The sequence below is a fragment of the Phascolarctos cinereus genome, unplaced genomic scaffold (genome assembly GCF_003287225.1).
Source record: "Phascolarctos cinereus isolate Bilbo 61053 unplaced genomic scaffold, phaCin_HiC Scaffold_726;HRSCAF=1367, whole genome shotgun sequence".
In the NCBI taxonomy this organism is placed as follows: Eukaryota; Metazoa; Chordata; class Mammalia; order Diprotodontia; family Phascolarctidae; genus Phascolarctos; species Phascolarctos cinereus.
The window spans coordinates 419,919,083-419,941,183 of NW_027556098.1; the positions used below are offsets into that span (position 1 = coordinate 419,919,083).

The 22,101-nt window shown below is 46.5% G+C and overlaps 1 protein-coding gene and 1 long non-coding RNA gene across 2 annotated transcripts; one reads left to right on the top strand and one right to left on the bottom strand.

Annotated features, from left to right (window-relative positions):
- Positions 1-672: 672 nt before the first annotated feature.
- On the bottom strand, positions 673-7,503 carry LOC144454283 (uncharacterized). Its single transcript, XR_013482654.1, has 3 exons — positions 7,416-7,503; positions 6,205-6,401; positions 673-3,760 (listed from the first exon to the last, which is right to left on the bottom strand). It is a non-coding gene; the product is annotated as an uncharacterized LOC144454283 (long non-coding RNA).
- On the top strand, positions 7,447-17,118 carry SLC6A16 (solute carrier family 6 member 16). The gene is made up of 11 exons (XM_021003801.2): positions 7,447-9,266; positions 9,543-9,691; positions 9,784-9,910; positions 10,002-10,177; positions 10,270-10,380; positions 10,665-10,906; positions 11,391-11,577; positions 11,741-11,942; positions 15,095-15,254; positions 15,649-15,811; positions 16,042-17,118. Exons 1-11 carry the CDS (start codon positions 9,092-9,094, stop codon positions 16,450-16,452), a joined length of 2,103 nt encoding a protein of 700 aa, XP_020859460.1. The 5' UTR covers positions 7,447-9,091; the 3' UTR covers positions 16,453-17,118.
- The last annotated feature ends 4,983 nt before the right edge of the window (positions 17,119-22,101 follow it).

Consider the following 22,101-nt stretch of genomic DNA (forward strand, 5'->3'; position numbering starts at 1 on the left):
GCCTGAGCAGCCAGATAAGGGTCTTGCTAAGGAATTTGGAGGTTTCCATGGCCTAAAGGGTTCTACTACCTAAATGGTAAAATAATGTTCTGCATTACAATAACTGGGGTCATGACTCACTATTCCACAAAAACTGCTAGTAAACAATTACTAGGAAAACAGTCTGGTACGAATTAGGTTTAGAATAATGACTCATACCAAATGGATACATGGGCCAGATATAAAAAGTCATAAATAAATTAGACAGGCTTAATTTAAATAGCTTGTGAGAATAAATCATACACTCCACAGTTCTGCGATGAGACAGAACATTAAAACTATCTCCCTCTGCCCCCCATTCTAGAGAAGCATGATGAAGATAGGAGTAGGCATTGATCACAGAAGAGGCAAATTAAGTCTATTGACAGAGTTTAAAGGGACTTCAGAATGCCACAGCATCCACTTGGATGACAACATGAACTCCTGTTTTCAGGGAAGAGAGAGAGTTCAGTCAATCAGTTAGAAAAGAGCTCTCAAGGCTGATTGCAAATCTTCAAATGCCTTAATTCTCAATTTAACAAGCCTAATGAAGTGAAGCCAGGGACACTTCCTTAAAAAATTCAGTATGATGGGGGAGTGTTTCAACTTGGAGCATTGGATGGTGAGGTACTGGGTAATGAGAGAAATAAGCAATAAAGTGTCCATGCATATTTTTAATTTGCAGAAAAAAAGCCAAGAAAAGGACAGAAGAGGCTGCAAATGAAAAAAGCAATCTTGTTATTACCTTGGGAAATTTAACACACATTCACATATGTATAGATACAGATATATACACACATACATATATATACACTTAAAAAACTATACACAATATGAGTTCACAGTTCTTATACAATTCTCTTTCTTATACTTTCATATTAAAATGTTTGTGTTTCTTGATGATTAAATTCATGACAGAAAAGACAAAAGTTTAAAAGAACTCTATAAACCCAATTTTTGGTCTTACAACTTATAAATTCATATTCATAAAATAAGATTTTTACTTCCATATTTTCTTCTGTGTTTTCATAAATTAAATTCTTATTACAAATCTCAGGGGTAAAAATATTTTCACTTATTTATTTCCCATCATATCTTCTGTGGGCAACTGGCTGGCAAAGTGGATAGGGCACTAGGCCTGGAGGAGAGGAAGACCTGAGTTCAAATTCTGTCTCAGATGCTTACTAGCTGTATGATTCTGGGCAAGTCACTTAACTCTCTGTCTGCCTCAGTTTCCTCATCTGTGAAATGAAGATAATAATAGCACCTACCTTTCCAGAGTTGTTCTGAGAATCAAATGAGATAATAATTGTAAAGCAATTATCACAGTGCTGGGCACATAATTGGCACTCTATAAATGTTAGCTATCATTATTGTTATTATTATTATCATAGCTTTTAGCATAGTGCCTGACATAGAGTAGGTACTATCTAAATATTAGCTGCTATCAATATCATCATCATTATTATTATAGTTCTTAGCACAGTGTCTGGCATGTAGATGCCATGTAAATGTTAGCTGCTACGATTATTATTAAAGATCTTAGCACAGTGCCTGACACATTGTAGGTGCCATATAAATGTTAGCAGTTATCATTATTATTATTGTTGTTCTCAATACAGTGGCTGACACATAGTAGGTGCTATATAAATGTTAGCTACTATTATTAGCTACTATTTTCTTGTGATTAGCCAAATCAGAAGGAAAGAATGAAAAGAGTAGATTAAGTAGCTACTCGATTTGAACTCTAGTTCCATTAAGGAAGCTTGGAGGAGTTTCATGCCTGAAAAACGAAACAAAATGACCAACCCTCCATTTTCCCCCTTAAGCTGACTCCAGTCTTATCAAGGGCATTTTTTTTTTTATCCACCTCTTCTCCCTGGAAAAGTTTAAACTTCTATCAACATGCCTAAGAGATGAAAACAAAGGCTTTGGCAGCCGCCCCCTCATTCCTATAGATAGCACAATAGTTAGCTCTTTTTCTTTGGGATCTATTCCATGACATCACACTGTCTTTTCCCCTTTGCAAAGAAAAGGTCATCAGTGTCCTGGTACATTCCAGTTAGGTTCTGATGTCAAAAAGTGAAAGCGGTTTAAACAGACTGTCTGCCACATCCTGAGATGGTCCTTAGTACGATGAAAACTCCTAGGGTCTCCTGCTGGCCTTGAAATTGTTTTCCTCCCAGACTCTCAGAAGAAGGTAAAAGATAACGTTGCTATGGGAACCAAGGTGCCTGTAGAGTGATACTCAAGTCTCCAGTCCACCTGTGCCCTAGCAGATCAGATTCACAGATCAGGCTTCTAGAGATATTCTCTTCTTCCCGCTGTTAACCATCAAAGGTGGTAAGGGTCCCAGTTCTGTTTAAACAACTGACATCAATTAGCTTTAGCAAAGGGATATTTCCTGAGATGATTTAGCAAGAATAGAAGATACAAACATATTCCCCCATCACCTGGAGGCACAATGTGTATATCACACTGTATTGCCTTGGTATCTAAGGAGAGTAGGGTCACACTTAAAGCAGTAAAGAGCTGTGATGGGAATCTCTCACTGCCTTTAATTATGCCATATCTAATAGATATTTGGTGGACTGTTTGGTATTAATATTAACATCACTTGGCTAACCTCACAGACTCATGGAATTAGAGAGTGAAGGAAAGACTTTTTGACATTCCTCAGACAGGACGGCAAAAGGGAGTTTGAGCTTCCCAAAGTGACTGAGTTATTTGTAGAAGGATTCCCCTTATTCTCATGCTGTAAGCATGTAAATCTCCTCTCAAAATTGGCCCATTGTGAACCCTTTCAGTGTAACTTAGCCTGTAGGTAAAAAACTATAGTCTACCTATAGAGTTTTTTTTTTAAAACTAGGTTTTTTTCCTTGGAGGATATATGAGATTATGACTCTATTTAACTAAGTTTGCTCAACTTTTATGATATTGGAGGAAGTGTGCGATTATAAATCTGTCTTTTTTAATGACAGACTCTCTCTCAGACATTTAGTAGCTGTATGACCCTGGGCAAGTTGCTTTACCTCTGTTTACCTCAGTTTCCTGATATGTGAAATGAGGATAATACTAGCACCTACATCTCCAGGGTTGTTGTGAGGATCAAATGAGATAATAATTGTAAAGCAATTAGCACAGTGCTGAGTACTGTGGTAGCAGTAGACAGGTAGTAGACACTCTATAAATGTTAGCTATCATTATTATTATTATTATTATTATTATTGTTCTGAGCACAGTGTCTGACACCTAGTAACCATATATAAACGTTAGCTATTATTATTATAGTTCTTAGCACAGTGCCTGACACATAGCAGGTGCATGTAAATGTTGGATTATTTCTCTGTCTCTCTGACAAAATTTTCTCTATTAAAGCTTTTCAGATACTACAATTCTGGCTCGAGATTATTATTATTTTTTTGAGTCCTGAACCTGTGCTTACACATCATAAAATCTAGGTTTTTACCTCTATAATTTCTGGGTGGTGACAGACTTATTTCAGGTGCTGTAATCTACTACAGGAATCCAAGGAGGAAATATTTCTCCTGTAACAGACCATTCACCCTACCAAGTTTGCTTCAGAATATTTGCCAGTGGATGAATTGCTCCCACTTGGCCGAGTGAAACAGCTCCCTTGACATTCGGTTCCTCACTGTCTGGGCATGGATTCTAGCTCCCATACTGCTAGGGGCTCACAATTCTGATCTTTTGAAGTTGACAGCTGTTCCCCATACTCCACCTATAAGAGGGCAGAACAAACACAAAGAGAAAAAGAACATATTATTATATGTTACTATATCTATATGTCATATTATGTATGAGCTATCCCAAGGCCATAGCCTCCCAAGAGGAAGGCTGGGAACCGTCTCCCTGTATAGTATTGTGTCTCTCACTCAGATGGAAGCCAAAAAGCCTTCTTTCAACTTGAAAACTAGAGCTAGTGACAAAATGTCTATGCAAGCTCCAAACTGGGGAGCAGCTAGGTGCAGCACTGGGCCTGGAGTCAGAAAGACCCAAGTTCAAATCCAGCTTCAGACACTTTCTAGCTGTATGACCCTGGGCAAGTCACTTGACTTGACTGATGTCTGCCTCATTTTCTTCAACTACAATGTAGGGATAACAACAGCAGGGCTGTTATGGGGATCCAATAAAATCATATTTGTAAAATTCTTGGCACACGGTAGGCACCTAACAGATGCTGCCTTCCTTCCATTCCATGTCATCATGCCTTTCTGGAAGCAGGATTCCCCAGGTTCTTCCAAGTGGGGATTGATATCAACAACTTCTCCAGGTTCCCTACCCCTGTTTGAGAAACCAGGAGTGTTTTTTTAAGGGGATAAGGTGGGGAGGGAAGTGTACTAGTAGAAAAAAAATCTCGTCATGTCTTCAGCTGTTTCATGCTTGGTATTTTGACAAGTGTGGAAACAATGGGGTTGTTTCATATGTGTAAGATCATCAGTATTTTTGTTTTAAGGCCTTTAATAGCTATTTCCTCCCATTCTCTTTCAGGAGTCCTTGAGCTTGAGGGTTCTAGTAATATTTCCATATTTCCTTCTGCAAATTAAAATTGGTTGTCCATTGTTCATTGGGGATCATTGGCCCTTGGGACTCTTAAGTCTTTTCAAATGTGTGATTTTGTCCCAGTCTAAGCTTCTCTCTATTGACCATTGTGTGTATACATGTATGTCTGGGGCAAGGGGAGGTAATCATATGTGAAAAAGATCCATTTATCCCATAGCTGGCATACCAAGATGTCTTTCTTTCCTCTGGAAAAACATCTCCTTCATCTCAGCTTCTATGATTCATTTCACACAGGCTTATATTTCACACTAGGGGACAAAAGAAGACTAATGAAAGTGCTTATGTTGTCTAGAGTTGTCTTCTGTTGTCTCAGAGACACATCCTGTCTAGAGGAGGAGAAGTTGATTTTTAACATTTTTTTTGAGTTCTAAATTTTCTTCTTCCCTCCCTTCCCCCACCCACTGAGAAGGCAAGCAGTATGTTATCAATTATACATGTGAAATTATGCACAACGCATTTCAGTATCATCCATGTTACAAAAGAAAAAAAAATGAGCCAGAAACAAAGAATGTGGGAAAAAGTCTCTTTTGATCTGCGCTCCGAGTTCATCCGCTCTCTCTCTGGAGGTGGATGACATTTTTCATCATGGGTCCTTTGGAATTGTCTTAGATCATTGCCTTGATCAATGTAGCCAAGTCTTTCACAGCTGATTATTGTTAAAATGTTTCAGTCACTGAGTACCGTGTCCTGGTTCTGCTCACTTCACTTTGCATCAGTTTATAGTCTTCCCAGGTTTTTCTGCAATCAGAGGAGTAAAGTTCTGCTCCATCTTGACCCCAGAGACATTTAGTCTCAGACCATGTCTTTCTCTGTCTCTTATAATAATAAGGAAGTAAGAAAAAGAACAATTCTGTGTCTATTGGGTCACGAGTCCAGGCCCCCTTGCTACCAAGGCAGGTCCAATCAAGTTTGCTGGCAGCTTGGGGTAGCTGATATTGACCAAGTCCCAGATATGGTCAGTGGCTCATAGACTAAAAGGACATATTTTGGGTTAGTCTCTCTCTACTGTAAGAAATAACTCAATTCATACTGGGCTAGAGATACCCTGGAACTATTTGTATCAAAAGCCAATCCACACAGAGTTAGGATAGGTAGAAAAGAGGGAAAGGGAAATCCTTCTATGATTATTCTTCAATCTACTTCAATCTACTTACCTTTTGGTAAGAGGACACAGTGTTCTTAGCACTAAGACCTTCTTCTCTAACCTAATCAGAGAGCTGGCACATTTAACATTCAAAGGTCAGTTGACATAAACCTAAGTGAGAACCTGACAGGTACACAAAGTTTCTTCACTAAAACCCTAATAGAAATGGGGGGACAGTTAAATTTTATTTTATATTTTATTCTGAATTTAATAAACACCAAATAAAACAAACACTTTTATATATGAAGCAGATTTTTAAAAAATAGGATGATGCAAAGGGAAAAGGACCTATTTGTACAAAAAAAACATTTTTGTGGTAGCCAAGAACTGGAAATTAAGAGGATGCCCATCAATTGAAGAATGGCTGAACAAGCTGTGGTATGTAATTGTGATGGAATAGCATAGTGCTAAAAGAAATGACAAGCAGGACGATTTCATAAAAACCTGGAAAAACTTACATGAACTGATGCAGAGTGAAGTGAGCAGAACCAGGAGAATATTGTACACAGTAGAAGCAATATTGTGTGATGATCAACTGTGAATGACTTAGCTCTTCTCAGCAGTACAGTGATCCGAGTTAACTTGTCCAGGGACACCTGGGGACCCAACCAGCCAGAGTGAGGGCAAGTTGGGGATGATGCTGCATCAGGATCACCTGTGCAGAAATACAAAGCAGAAGGAAATGAATCATTTATTCAAGGCTCATAAGTGTCAGGCAATGTGCAAAGTTCTTTACAAATATTATCGCATTTAATTCTCACAACAGTAGGTAAGCACCCATTTTACTGTGGAGAAAACAGAGGGCAAGTACCTTGCCCAGGATCACAAGCTAGACTGTGTCTGAGGGTCACATTTGAACCCAGGTCTTCCTGACTCAACAACCAGTGTTCCATGCACCGTGACACCAGCTACCTGAATTAAGGAGAGCTCTGAGGAATGCACATAATTTGATAGCTTTTACAGATTTCCAAGAGTAATCTGGGTGGTTATTTCTGATTTAACTCCTAATCCTAAGAAGCCACAGATCCCAACAGAATTGCTTATCTCCAGGAAGCCAGCTCAAAGACCCTATTGTAGTGTGAACCAAACAGGATGTCTCTCCGAGAGGGAGTGAGAGAGGGAGGGCTGGGAGTGGGGGTGGGGGGTGAAAATCTAGGCAATGTAAAAAACAGAAGATTTCACTAAAAGCTATTTTAGAGAATAAAACAGGGTGAAACTGTAAGTGCAAATATAAATGTAAAGGAAGATATATAATATATATGTAAGGGTAGATAAATAATTATATAGGTAAAGGTAGACATATAATTATATATATGTCAAGGTAAATATAGAATTATATATTTAAGGGTATAGGAATGAGTATAAGGTTAGACATATGATTATATATGTAGAAGGATAGACATAATTATATATGTAAAGGTAGACTAAATAAACGTATAGGTAAGAGTGGACATAATTTTGTATGTGTGTGTGTGTGTGTGTGTGTGTGTGTGTGTGTGTGTGTTTGTATGGGTAATTATAGTATTTGTGTAAGGATGGATATATAATTTATATGACCTCAAAAGGCCCAGACACCTAATTGAATCAGCTGACCAACCAATAGAAAGTATAAACTTCTTTCCCTTCCTTACCCCTCCCCCCCTCCCCTCCCTCTCCCCCAGCAACCAACCTACTGGAGGGTCCTCCAACGTCAGGTATTGGACTGGCAGTCAGGAACACGCCAGAGTTGAATCTTGTCTCTGATACTTTCTAGCGCGATGACCCCACGAGAACGACCTCACCTCTGAGTCTCAGCTTCTTCTGTACTACCGGGGAAATGATAACACCAAAGGAATCTGTCAGAGAACTTTGCAAACCTTCAAGCCTTACAGAAAGGCAGCCGCGATTCGGAGTCCGTTCCCCAAAGGGACTGAATGCGCCCATCAACCGGTATTGTTACTCGGCGAGTCTGTCCTAAGGGCCCAAAAGTAGCACTCGCTCCCACCAGCACTGCTTGTCCAGCTGGCCACAGGTGTCATTTTGCGCACAGAGACCAATCGAGTCTCCGGGGACACCGGCGCTTGGACCTAAGATGGCATTCGGTCGGCCTCGGCAAGTCAGAACTGGAGGAGAAGGGAGCAGAGGAGCAAAAGGAGTCAGAAAGGGGTTTATCTCTTAGAGACTCCTCCCACGAGATGAGGGGGGTGTCGAGTTGAGAAGAAAATGTTTTAAGTGTTTAGAGATCCTGAGGCGATGGGGATGGGAGCAAGAAGGTTTGGATGAGGAAAATAGCCCCCTGTGGCTGCCCCTCTGCTTTTCAGAGACTTTTTTGCCCCACTGGGCTGGGTTCTAGAAGCCACGCCCTCTATATTCATTCTCCCACCCCCACCACCCGTCCTGGACACCTTCTAGAAGGCTTGCACAAGGGACCTGGCAGTGACGGGACTCCTCCCGCCAACACTGCTCCCTCGTGCTCAGTGACCAGCACAGGGACCCAGGTGTCCTGGCCCCCGGCCTCCTTGGGTTCAGGGAGCCCCTGCCTTGGGTACCGAGCTGCGTGTGTTAACTGTCACTGCTTCGAGACCCAGAACCAAGCCTACCCTCACTCCACCAGGTGCCACAGGGGTGAGGTGCAGGTCAAAACAGTCCTAGGAGGGGAGGGCCTCAGTTCTAGATTTGGGAGGTCGTCTAGGGGACTGGGGGACTGCTCTCAGGTTCTAGGTCAGGGCTCTGGGATTTCTCAGAGGGGAGGTCCTTAGTTCTTGGTCTGGGGTCTACATGGGAGGGAGTAGTTGCTCTTAGGTTCTAGGTCTATATCATCCTGGGGACTGGGGATATGGATCCTAAGTTCTAGAGTTCAGGGTTCTTGAATTTTAGGACTGTATTCTGAGCTATGTGGGGTGGTTGGGTTCTAGGTCAGTGTTTCAGAGTTCTAGAGGAACTCTGCAGGTTCAGTTTCTAAGTGTTTGTAGTTGAGGTAGTTCCCCCCAGATTCTGGAGGCAACTTGTAGTTTCTGGGTCTAAGTTCTAGATCCTGATAGATGGGAATGGTCTCGGTTCTGAGCTCCCTTTGAGAGCCTTTGGGATTGAAGCGGGCAGACGGGCATGAGAGAGGGAGCTGAGTTGGAAGCCACAGGACCTGGGTTAGACTCTTGGCTCTGCTCTTTCCCAGTTAACAGACGGAGGGGCTGGACTCAGTAATCTCTGCACCATGCCTGCCTAGGGCTGGTGGGAGATGGGGTCCGCAGTGTGAGTTCTCCACAGCTCTTCCCCTGCTTCCTGCTTTCTGGGCAGCTGGCCCTTCCTCTAAGGGAGGACCTGTGCTTTGGGCCTCTGGCTGTGTCCCCCTCAGCCCTTGGTCGTAGGATGGAGGCTGAGAAAGGTACTCCAAAGGCAGCACACAGCTTAAAGGTGAGGTACAGCGAGGTGGATCAGCTGGTCTGGAGCAGTAAGATGGAGTACGTCATGGCACAGGTGGGCTTCGGTGTGGGATTGGGTGCCGTCTGGAGGTTTCCTTCTTTGTACCACCAGAATGGAGGCGGTGAGCTGAGGGTCTGAATGCCTGGGTCTTAAAGGGACTGTGTATGCGAGGGCTGAGGGAAGCGTGCCTGGTTCCCTGAGGGGCAGAGCTGGGGCAGGGTCACCCAAGTCCCTGAAGAGAAGGGGCCAGAAGGGCTGAGAAGAGAGCCCCCTGGGACCCCTGGGGAAGGCTGAGGGAGGAGATGCTGGAGTCCCTGAAGAGCAAAGACTTGGGGAGAAAGGAAGCCGAGGGAAGAGCTGCATGCCTGCTTCTCCTCTGTCTCTCTGCACCCCCCAGGTGCCTTCCTTCTACTCTATGTGCTGCTGCTTTTCACCCTGGGCATCCCCTTGGTGTTCATGGAGATGGCTTTGGGGCAGAAGGTGCGCATTGGCGTCTGGACAAAGATCCACCCCCAGCTGTGGGGCATGGGCCTGGCCTGCAGCCTGGTGAGGTTGGGGGCCCCTCGGTGCTGCCAGCTCTCGGGGGGGGGGGTGGCCCAAGAGCCCAGTCTGGCTGAGCGTCTGCCCCACTTCTGCAGGTATGCTTCTTGGTGAGTGTCTCTTATAACATGTTCATTGCTTGGAGCATCTTCTACCTCAGCAACTCCTTCCAGTACCCACTGCCCTGGAACCAGTGCCCAGCGTCGATGAACACTAGCATCCCTGGTGAGCTGCCAGTGGGGGGCTGGGGCTGGGGGACCCTGCCCTGCCTCTCCCTTCCTTCCTGAGTCACGTCATTCCTGTCCTGGCTCCCCAGATCCTGAGTGTGCCCGCACCAGCCCATCCATTTATTTCTGGTACTCGCAGACCCTGGAAGTCACAAGCAGCATTGACAATAGCGGGGGCATTGTCTGGAGCCTCTCAGTCTGCCTCTTAGTGGTTTGGCTCTTAATCATATTCATCTCAATACGGGGCAGGAAGACAAAAGGGAAGGTGAGGGGCTGGTGACTGGGAATCTTGCAAACTCTGACCCCTGACCCCAGTGACCCCTGGTTCAACCTCTGACCCCGCCTGCCACCCTCCAGATGCTGTACCTCTCCATGATGGTCCCCTACGCCATCCTGTCCTGCCTCCTCATCCAAAGCTACATGCTGGAAGGTTCCATTTATGGGCTGCGTCACTTGGTGACCACCAAGGTGAGAGACCCCAGGCTCTTGGAGCCTCAGTTTTCCCTCTCTGTACAACGGGATGATAACACCCATCCTCTATCTGTGAGTCATACAGGAGGGAGAGCTCTCTGTGTCGGCTACACTTGGGATGATTGCTCTAAAATCCCCTCTCCAGGGTCCCTCCACCCTGTCCAGCTTCCTCCTGGGGAGACTGTGGCCAGGCTGTCCCTGTGGGTCCATGGTTCAGCCAGCCCGTGCTCCAGCTCTGGCCGTGCCAGGGGGCATCTCCTGCCCCTCCGTCCCCTCTGCAGATATCAGCCATGGTCTCTCCGCTCCTGTGGAAGCAAGCAGGAATGCAGGTGTTCTACAACATGGGCCTGGGCTTTGGCAGCAGCGTCATCTTGTCCTCGTATGCCGACAAGAGTAAGAGCTGTGTCCAGGACGTGTTCATCGTGGTGCTCTTTAACCTGGCCTTTTGCCTCATGGCCTCTCAGGTGGTGTTCAATGTGCTGGGTTTCCGGGCCACCATAACCACACGGGAATGCAGCTACCGGTGAGTGCCTGCCCGAGGGAGGGGAGGCAGGCCTCTGCTGGCTCTGACTTTCTCTGTTCTGTGGGGGGGCCCCCAACCCCCGGCAAGGCTAGCGATCCTGCTAGCCCAAAGCGGTATGAGCTCTCGGCCCAGGACATAAGTGTCTTTCTGGTGGAGGGTGGAGCAGAGGACAGTCTGATGAGCCATAATCTTACCAGGACACTGGGTTTTCTGTCCTGGAGAGAATCTACCCCCATGCCAAGGGGAGGGGAACCACAGGAGCCAGGGAGCTCCAGGTGGCCCCCTCTTGTTTCTGCCTTCCGGTTCTCCACCTCATCCCTCCCCTCCCCCCCAGCCCCTGTCCTGACATTCTTTCCAGCCAGGGTCAGGGTTGCTGAGATGCCTGCTGCAGGCCCCCTAGCTCTGCTGGTCTGGGGCCCTTACTGAAGAAGGAGGGAATGGAGGAAGAGCCAGACAGTGACCACATCCCACCGCCCTAAACCAGGAGCTCCTGGGGGCTGCAGCAGCTGATCAAAATGGGGAAGCTACCCCAAGAGGCAAGTCCGCCCCAAGAGCTGTTGAAGAAGTCGATCAAAGCGTACACCATGTGGTTAAATAAGTTTGACAGTGATCTGAGGAAGAAGATTCTGGAGCACGTGTCCGATTACCGCTTGGAGGAGCAGTTCATGCATGTCGGTGTGGCAGGGCCCGGGCGGTGGGGGGGGGAGGGCATTCCTGGGGGGCAGGGTTGGGACTTCTCAAAGTGCCCTCTCACTGAACTCATTCAGACCCAGGTTGGGGAGCCAGCCGGCTCCCATTCATGCTGGGCATCCCCCCACCTCTCACCACCCACAGTACACAGGAGGCCCTGGCCTGGTCTTCATGGCCTTCGCTGAAGCCATAGCCAAGTTCCCAGGCTCTTCCCTCTGGTCTATCGTCTTCTTCCTGATGCTGATCAACCTGGGACTGAACACTTCACTACGACTGATGCAGGGCATCCTGATCCCGCTGCAGCACAACTTCCCCCGCCTTCAAAACTTGTCTTTGATCCTCTGCGGTAGGTGCTGCCTAACCCTTGACCCTTGACCTAGGACCACGGTTCTGTCCAATCCTCCGAGCATCGATGAAGCCCCTGCCCTGTGCCAGGAAGTCTCTGTGCTAAGCCACTGGGGAAACAAGGCCAACACAGAAGCATCCCTGCCCTCAAGGAGCTTACATTCTACCAGGGAAACCAGGTGCAAACAGAGGAGTGAGAGAGGAGAGGGCTCAGGCAGGGCTGCCAGTGGGAGGCCCCTTAGCAGAGCCCGGAAGGAAGCCAGAGCGCACCAGGCATGCAAAGGCAGGGACTCTGAGCAAACAGACAGGCTTGGCTGAGACAGAGAGTGAGGTGAGGGGAGTAGCATGGAACAGGTGTGCAAAGGGCTGGGTGCTAGAGGGATTTCAGCACCTGGCTGAGGACTCGGCATGTTGGAGGCATCAGGTTTGATCCAATTGTCACATACCTGAGAACCAGTAGGGCGTTTCAGAGGTTTTGGAGCAAGGGAATGCTGTGGTCAGGCCTGGGCTTTAGGAGAATTACTTAGGCGGCTGGGTGAGGGTGGATTGGAGGATGTTTGAGACAAGGACATCAAGGGAGGGACAGAGAGAGAGAGAGAGAGAAGAGAGAGAGAGAGAGAGAGAGAGAGAGAGAGAGAGAGAGAGAGAGAGGGAAGGAGAGAGAGAGAGATTGAAGGGGAGGGAGGAAGGGAGAGAGAGAGAGAGAAGAGGGAGGGAGAGAGAGAGAGAGGGAGAGAGAAGAGAAAGGGAGGGAAAGATTGAAAGGGAGGGAGAGAGAGATTGAGAGAAAGGGGGAGGGAATGGGGGGAGGGAGGGGGAGGGAACGAGAGAGACAGAGAAAGGGGAGGAGGAGGAAGGGAGAAAGAGGAGGAAGGAGAGAGGAGGAGGAAGAGGAGAGGAGGAGAGAGAGAGAGGAGGAGGGGGTGAAAGAGAGAGAGATTGAAAGGGAGGGAGAGAGAGAGTGTGTGTGTGGGTGTGAGAGAGTGAGTTTAATGGAGGAAGAGGCCTGGGGCAGAGCCTTAGGAATCCCTCACACTTAGACAGCAGCATATGGAGGATAGTCTGGCAAAAGAGACTGAGGGACAGCCAGATGAATAGGCAAGTTCCTCTTAATGAGTAGCTACAAAGCTAGCGGTCACAAGGCATTTGGGCCATGCCAGGAACCTGCCTGTGAACCTGTAGGTTGGTGGCCGTGACCTCCTATTCTAAGGGTAAGACTGGGAGTAGCTACTTCTACTACTGTAACCCACAAGCTCCCACTAGTGTGCTCTCCTTTGACAAGTGTTCAAGAGATTCAACAGGCTCTTATCAAAAGTATTTATTCCAATGCTGCAGCAAACATTCCTCCCATCAAACCTGGGGCACGCTCTCCCACAAATACACAGAGCCCATGGGAGGGAATGGGCACAAACTTAAAAGTAGTGGTTTTGAGGTACAAGTGGCCAAGATGAGTCATAACTCTGGCATTGATTTGAAATGATCGGGCATAACTGATGGCATTGAACTCTGGCTGCAATGATTTCCTCTGGGTGTGATGGGCGGTCTCGCCACGGCTGGGCTAGCCCCAAATGGGAGATCCCCATAACATGGAGCTAAAACTTCTGCCCCCCAGGGTACAGTAGCTCTGCTGACTGGGTGCATCTGCTAGACTCCAGGGGCTGAATCTTCAAATGGGCCATGGTAGCTACTGTGCTCTTTGAACTGGGAGGCAGAGAACCTTGGCTTCATATTTGCAGAAGTTTCTGTTATTCTGTGCCCTTGGAGCTGAAGTCCTGGACTTTGTCAGCTCCCTGGCAGAAGGTGGAAAAGATACAGCTTCTCTGTTTGCCAACTCTCTCTGGTTCAGGGCTGGTTTCCCTTGGTGAAGGATCTCATCCTAACATATGGTGACCATCTTGGAAATTTCCCAAATCTTCATCTTTGCAGGCTAGGCCATAACCAGACAATGACCTTTAGCCCATTAACCAACCAACGTACTCTGGGGGTTCAGGATTTCTTGGGTCTTTAAAACTTTGAGCATTAGATAGAGCTTTGGGCCTGGAGTTAGGAAGATCTGTGTTCAAATCCTGCCTCAGACACTTCCTAGCTGTGTGATCTTGGGCAAGTCCCTTAGCTACTCTCAGCCTCAGGGTCCTCATCTATAAAATGGGGATAAATAACATCATTCCTCTCAGGATTGTTGGGAGAATCAAATGAGATAATATTCATAAAGCAGCTGCGTAAAATGCTAGCTTTTATATGCAAATGAGTCCAAGCCTCAGATACTTTATAAATAGAAGAATGATTCAATCCCACCTGAAAGGGATTGAGCTTTATCTTGTCTCTGTCCTTGCTGTGTGTCCTTCAGCTTCTGTGAAGTCTAAAAGAGACTTCTTGCTGTTGTTATTCAGTCATGTCTGACTCTTCATGACCCCATTTGGGGATTTTCTTGGCGAAGATTCTGGAATGGTTTGCCATTTCCTTCTCCACATGAGGAAACTGAGGCAAACACGGTTAGGTGACTTGCCCAGGGTAACACGCCTAGTAAGTGTGTGAGGCTGGATTTGAACTCACGAAGATAAGTCTTTGTCAGTGCTCTATCTACTAGGCTACTTAGGTGCACATCCCCCAAAGGGAGCCTTCGGAGTCAAGATGGAGGAGCACTGAGGAAAGCAGCTTGTTTGGAACTTTGGAGAGGATAGGGTTGAGAGCCTGAATCCTTGGGGGCGAGGAAGGTCACTAAATCATCAGAGGTTGGATTGAAGGAGGAGAGGGTGGGGACGATGTCAGACAGCTTTGAGATGTGATCGGGAGAGGAGGTGGCTCATGGCCCGAGTCTCTGTTTTGTCAGTAAGGTTCTTCGCTGAGGTTCTGGGTGGGGAATGAGGTTCTATGGGATTCTGGAGAGAAGTTTGGGAGCAGAGCCTCTGCCAGGGTGGAGGAGCATAGAAGAGAGTCAGGAAAGAATTTAAAAATTGGTGAGCAGTCCTGAGAGCCCTGCTGTCCAGTCTCATTCCCCTGACCCTTTCCTAACTGGAGACCAACTTGGTTAACACTCTGACACCCGACTGCCTCCTGCCCCCATCCTACCTCATGTTATGCCCATGCATCTTTGACCTCTGATCTCTGACCTGCCGCTGTCCCATCCTGACACGGCTTCCCCTTGCCCATCAGTGACCGTTGGCTGCCTGGGCTTCCTGTGCAGCCTCCTCTTCACTCAGCGCTCCGGGCTCTACTTCCTGACCATATTCAATGAATTTGCTATCAGCCTGCCTCTGTGTATCGTGGTCCTCTTGGAGAACATTGGTGTGACCTGGATCTATGGGGCTAAGAGGTGACTGGGAACCATGATTCCCCAGGCACACTGAGGGAGCTACGGAGGGAGAAGGTGTGGGGAGACCTAGAGAGAGCCAAAGAGACCAAGGGACATCCTGGGAAACAAAAGGAGATTCTGGTAAACAGAGAGAGAACCAGGGGCACCAGGAACACCAAGGGAGGTGTCATGAAAAACAGAGAAATCTGGGAAGAGTCAGACCTTCTGGGACAGTGGGAAAGCCAGAGAGAAGCCAAGGAGAGCTAGATCGATCCTGTGGGAAGTGGGGGGCCAGAGAACTCCAGGGAGAGTGGGGGGATCTGGGGAGAGGAGGAAGCCAGGGGAGCTAGGGCTGGCCTCCTCCCCCAGGGGTTAGGAGTCCCCCTCTCAGCACCCTGTGCATGGCCACCAACAGATTGATAAATGAAACATGGGCCATGCTGGGGCTCAGCGTCTCACTCATGCATGAGTGCCTGCTGCTCTACTTCACCTTGCTGATTCTACTGATCCTTCTCCTATGCAACCTGTGGGAGGTGATTCTGGTGTACCCCACCTATGGAGCCTGGGATATGAGCACTGTGAGCTGCTGAGGGCTCCCCACCCCCCTGACCCTCAGGCACCCAGGCGGGAGCTCCCCCTTCCAAGGACCCATGCCTCACCTCCCCCAGGGCCAGGCATGCTCTCTCCCCATCCCTCCCTTCTTCCCAGAAATCTCCCTTTGTGAGCCTCCATTCAGGCACAGTGTCTCCAGGCTTCAATCTTGACCCCCCAGCACTCTGAGTGATCTTGTCCGCCTTTGTCTTCACAGGCCACAGAGTCAACGCTTCCCTACCCGCTGTGGGCTGTGGTCCTGGGGAGTGGCCTCATCTTGCTGCCCCTCCTGCCCATCCTGGTGGGTCTGTTAAAGTGTTCAAAGAGGCCAGTCATATTGCCACAGCCTAAGGGTTCCTCTCCCCAGCTTCTGCTGACTTCCTCCCCAACCTCGTCCCTGACCGTGTCCCAGGATCAGCAAGCAGCCTCCTTCAGGAAGGCCTCAAGGCTTTCTGAGGCCCAGGCTGCAGAGGCCGAAGAGGAGGCCAGTGGGCCAGTGGGCCAGCCCAGCCTCTTAGCTCCCTCAAAATCCATGGGAACTGCTATTGGGCATGCTAAGAGAAGGGACTCCAGGTCAGAAGCTCTGCCTGAAAGGTCCACTCCAGACCCTCCTTCCCCCTCCTCATAGGGCTAGAGAATCCTCATGATGGTCAGCAGCAGCCCCCAGCTACACAAGAGCCCTTTACCAGCTAGGGGTCCTCTAGCCTCTTTCTAAAACCCTCCAGTGAGTGGGTACCCTCATGTACCTCTTGTGGCAGCCCATCCCCTCTCTTTGGGAGGAAGTTTTTCCTGAAGTTACGCCTTTTCTGGCCTCTGAGACATGTCACCTTGGCTTCTGGGGACAAGCAGAAGGAGATGCCCATCCTCCATATGCCCTTCAAGCACTGGAAGATGGCACCCTGGTTTCCACTGCCTCCCCCACTGCCTCACTAAGTTTTTTCCAAGCTGACTGCCCAGTTTTCAGTAGATTTGCCATTCTGGTTATCCTCCTCTGGACAGCTCACTCCCCAGCTTATTAATGTCATTTTTAAAGGGGCCCAGAACTGAACAAAATACTCTGGAGGGGGCCTGACAGAGGTAGAGCATGTGTTGGTTATTCTACACAACTTCAGATAACATGAGCTCCGTTGGTTGATATGTTACACTGTGGATGCACGAGGAACTTGTGGTCCACTAAGATTCTCAGCTCTTTTTCAGATGAATGCCTATCTGCTCATTTCCTCTATTTTGCATTCATGAAATCAATTCACCTAGGTGTAAGGCTTTTCCTTCTTATTAAATGTTATTAAATTAACTGAGACCAATGCGTGACTTGATCATCCTAAGTCAAAGTATTCAGGAATAGGAGCTAATGATGCCATTCTTTCTCTCAAGGGACAAAACTGTATACCTTAGTAATGCCATCCATTCCCCCAAGTCAGTAAGTCAGCAGATGATCAGTTACTCCTTTCCTGAAGAACTAAATTTGCTTAGTAACCAGTGATATCACCCATTCCTCCAAGGACTGGATCTGCCCCATGACCAGTAATGGCAATTGATCTGAGGGATCTCAGATATTGCCTCTCTCCACAAGGACCAGATGTGACATCAGCAACTCTCCCATAAGAGTTAATCTGCCTACTGACCAGGGACATCATGTACTCCTTCAGGGAATGGTGATGAGTATTGTCACCCTCTTAGAGGATCTCATGAAAGACCGCAGAGCCACAAAATCACAGAGTTGAAGAAACCCCAGAAGCCACAAAATGATACTTGTATCCAGCCTCTCATCATGTGTTCCACCATCAGAGCCATGACTTGATCACTTCCATCCTCTATCTAGTTTCAATACCCCACCTGTTGCTTAACAACCTGCCTTCATTAGACTGACATAGCTGGGTAGGAATTGTCATGCAAGTCCTAGGGGGCAGGACTACCAAAAGACCATGGCTTTCATTTGGCCAGGGATATACTCCTCCCTTGTATTCCCCCCCCTCCCAGCAAAGAATTTGCAGTCCCTACAAATCACCCCGGGTACATTACATAGATACATTTATAAAAATATACATTCATCAATTAGCACATAGTGTAAATCAAAATCATTGCAACTACACAGTAGGCCTGTAGGGACGCTTCTGGCCAGAAGCGTCTAAATCCTCTGGACTTTCTCTGTAATAAATTTTCTTGATACTAAAAAAAGAAAGAAAGAAAGAAAGAAATGAATATGACAGACTTATGGTCCGTGCAGAAGCATGATGCAAAACAGATAAAATCACCTATAGCATGTGCCTTACTTGTGTAGACCAAATGCATTGGACAGATGACAGAGACACACTTAACATGGAGCTTTCAGGTTTTCTGAATGCTTTATAGAAGGAAGATTCTCCTCCCCACGAGGACCCATACAGTCCTAGAGAGCCCAGAATGTAGTCACAAAATGTAGACAATCAGGCATTTTCCTACAACCCCCCCCCCCAAGAGTCCTTCAGAGGATTATGGGCAGTTGGCATTAACCAGGAAGCATCTTGTGGTCGGTCTACAATCATGTCCCTGGCACAGAGTTCCTTCTGTCATCTCCCAGCCCTAGATGCCATGAAAAGGGCTGTCCAATGAGCTAGAGAACAAACATTTTTTTAAAACACTTGCTATGTGCCAGCCACTGTGCTAAGTGGTTTGTAGTGGTTTATCTTATTTGATTTGAAGGCATATAGTACTTGGCACATGGTACATGGTAAGTGCTTAATAAATACCCATCATTGGTGGTCTTCATACAAAGTCTGTGTGATCATTTTCTGGGTTCACTGAAGAGGGCATTCTAGTACAGATAATGGGGAATTGGATGGCCATCGGGATCCTTTCCAATTCTGTCATTCTTAACGTGGCCAAAGAGCCCACCAGCATTTTTGCCTGCCTTCTTATGCAATTGACTCATATCGAATTTTTAGTCATTAACCATATTTTGGGGGGTGGGGGATGTTGTTGTAGGACTGTTCTCCTTTCCAGGAGCACCCGCCTCACATTGCCACCAACGCCAAAAGGTAGGAAGATTCAACAGTCTACCAAGTGAGTGCACCTCCTAGGGATCAGATATTCAGATACTGCTGGTGTAAACCGCCAGATGAACTTCCGAGCTCAAACTTCACCAGCTTCCAAGTCCTTTTCTTTGGGCATGGCAAAAGGCCCAAGCCTTTTTTCTTCTGCTGAAGTATAAGTCTAGAGCATGGATATAGAAAATGTAACTCATTTGACTCAATTTACCCCCACCCTATTTGAGATTTTGATCTCCTTCCTAATTTGGCCTGACCAGAAAGTATTGCCCACACACATTATAGATTAGATAACATTTACTGAAAGGAATCAAAGTTAATAGGCCATTAAAACTCGCAAACACCAGAGCCACTGGCCTATGGCCAGGCATGGCCACAGTTTGAAGGGTAAAGAGAAGGAACTGTCTCACATCCATTCTGGGCTAACTCTATCTAGATCTCAGATCAGAAAGGTCTGTCTGGGCATGCTATTGTACATTAGCCATATCCCTACATTACACATAAAAGTGAAAAGGTTTTGCAGAAAATTAATGCATCCAAAAGGAAAAAGCATTCAATTGGAGAAAAAAATCTTCATATCAAATATGTTTGATAAAGGTCTTATGTTGAAAAGCATTCCTATATAGATATATGATCAAAGGATATTAAGTTTCCAAAAGATGAATTGAAATATATATAAATATGAAAGAATTATCTAAATCACTAAAAATAAGAGAAATGCACATCAAAACAACCTTAAAGTGTTGCTGCACACCCAAGAAATTGGCAAATATGATAATATGATAATAAACGATAGTACTAGTCAATGTTGGGGAGGGGATATGGCACAGGTGGGGAACTTGTAGCCTTGAGGCTACCTGTGGTCCTCTAGGTCCTCAAGTGCAGCCCTTTCACAGAATCCAAACTTCACAGAACAAATCCCCTTAATAAAAGGATTTGTTCTGCAAAACTTGGACTTGGTCAAAAGGCCCCACCCAAAGACCTAGAAGGCCACAATGTGGTCTAGAGCCTGAAGATTCCTGTGATAAGGAAACAGAGGCACACTAATGCTCTTTTAACATCAGTGAGTGCTGGTGCTTCATTCAGCTGAAGAGGGATAGGGTGAAGGTGGTCAATGACGGCCCTCATCCCCCTTTTCTAACTTTTTCCCTTGGATTCTGGAGACATAATCAGTTACAAAGTTACGATAACTTTGTACTGTACAATAGCTCATTTTAACTATAGCAATATGATGGACTATGAGGTCTATATAGTTTCCTCTGCTCCCTTAGGCAGTTTATATTAAGAGAAAAGTTAGGAGTAGTATCACAGTAGCTCAGAGCCCCCAGTCTAGCAAATTGCTCACATTTAGTCAGAGGTTTAGTTCTCTGCCCTAATTTTAACATTTTATACACGGTAGCCTATCTGCAGGAATATTGTATTAAATTCCTAGTTCCTTCTCTTTCAAGAATTTCCTTTTTGACATTTAAAAAGCATTGGAATTTTTTGTTTTAGCCACTGTTCTACAGTAATACCTATTCTGCCTTAAAGGACAGCACCAGCCCTGAAGTCAGGAGGACCTGAGTTCAAATCTGGCCTCAGCCCAAGCACTTGACAACTTACTAACTGTGTGACCCTGGGCAAGTCACTTAACCCCGATTGCTAAAGAAAGAAAGAAAGAAAGAAAGAAAGAAAGAAAGAAAGAAAGAAAGAAAGAAGAAAGAAAGAAAGAAAGAAGGAAGGAAGGAAGGAAGGAAGGAAGGAAGGAAGGAAGGAAGGAAGGAAGGAAGAAAGAAAGAAAGAAAGAAAGAAAGAAAGAAAGAAAGAAAGGAAGGAAGGAAGGAAGGAAGGAAGGAAGGAAGGAAGGAAGGAAGGAAGGAAGAAAGAAAGAAAGAAAGAAAGAAAGAAAGAAAGAAAGAAAGAAAGAAAGAAAGAAAGAAAGAAAGAAAGAAAGAAAGAAAGAAAGAAAGAAAGAAAGAAAGAAAAACCCTTCCCAGCAAAGGGAGTGGGAGCTTTGAAGTAGGAAGTGCTGCAATAGAATCCTTAGATCTGGACCTTCAGAGGTAGAAGGAACTTGAGGCCATCAGTCCAACCTTCTGATCTTACAAAGGAGGAAAGTGAGGCACAGAGGGTTACGCTAGTTATTGTCTGAGTCAGGATTTGAATCTAGCTCTTCCTGACTCCAACTGCAGTGCCCTGTCCACTACACCACGCTGCCAAAGGTCTGGAGACCGGAGACAGAATGGCCTGTGTGAAGGATAGCAAGTTGACCAGAGCCATGATTTGACGGGTTTTAAAGAGTTTGTATCTTATCCTAGAAGCAATGGAGACCCTCTGGAGCTCCTGTGCTTTAGGAAGCTTGGGCTGGCAGCTGCATGATCAAGAAAACACCAGAGATACGGTTTCCTGGAGTTCCAGCAAGAATCCCCACTGCTGTCCCTGTGGACTAGAGATGTGATGATCACAGAACCATGTGGCTTTGGATCCGTTGGACTGGCCTGATCCAAAATGGAGGCCGCAAAGATTTGTTGTCACCTTGGAGGGAAGTCCCCCTGGAATGGGAGAATCTAGGCTCAGCCCTGGTGACCTGGATAAAGGCAGAGTTTGCTGCAAAGCACATTTGTGCAGGACTCTCCTGTTTTGTGGCATTGACTCAAGTCTTCTTGTCTGCTCTTGGGCACAGTTGCTAGAGCTCTGGAAAAGAGAAATCCTGGTTTTCTGGCTGCCAGCTAGGAGAGAGTGGAGATGTTGTTCCAGATCCCCTTCAGGGCCCTGAACATGGAGAGGAGCCAGCGCCTCAATCGTGACCCACTTGCCATGCCAGAGGTTCTGAGGCATTTCCCTCTGGGGAGACCTGGACTGAGATCAAGGTCACTGTATGTGTTTAGTATGTTTTCTTCTGTATAACTGCTAGGTGGCGCCATAGTGCCGAGAGTGCCCAGGCCTGGAGTCAGGAAGGCTGGTCCTCCTGAATTCAAACCACGGCCTCAGACACTTACTAGCTGTGCGACCCTGGCAAGTCACCTCACCCTGTTTGCCTCAGTTTCCTCACCTGTAATATGAGCTAGAGAAGGAAATGGCAAACCACTCTGGGGTCTTTGCCAAGAAAACCCCAAAAGGGGTCACAAAGAGTTGAATAAGACTAAAAAACGACTAAACGCAAAGTTCCTTCTGGGGGGTTGTTTGCTATTGATTGGATAAATGGGTTCATACGCTAGTTGCTATATGTGTTTTTTGCAGAACTGGTATTTGGTGCAGTATGATCATGTTAC

Coding starts and splice junctions, on each gene's coding strand:
- SLC6A16 (XM_021003801.2), top strand. CDS start 9,092: ATGGAGGCTGAGAAAGGTACTCCAAAGGCAGCACACAGCTTAAAGGTG. Junction 10,907..11,390: donor ACACGGGAATGCAGCTACCG/GTGAGTGCCTGC, acceptor GCCCTAAACCAG/GAGCTCCTGGGGGCTGCAGC. Junction 15,255..15,648: donor TGGATCTATGGGGCTAAGAG/GTGACTGGGAAC, acceptor GGCCACCAACAG/ATTGATAAATGAAACATGGG.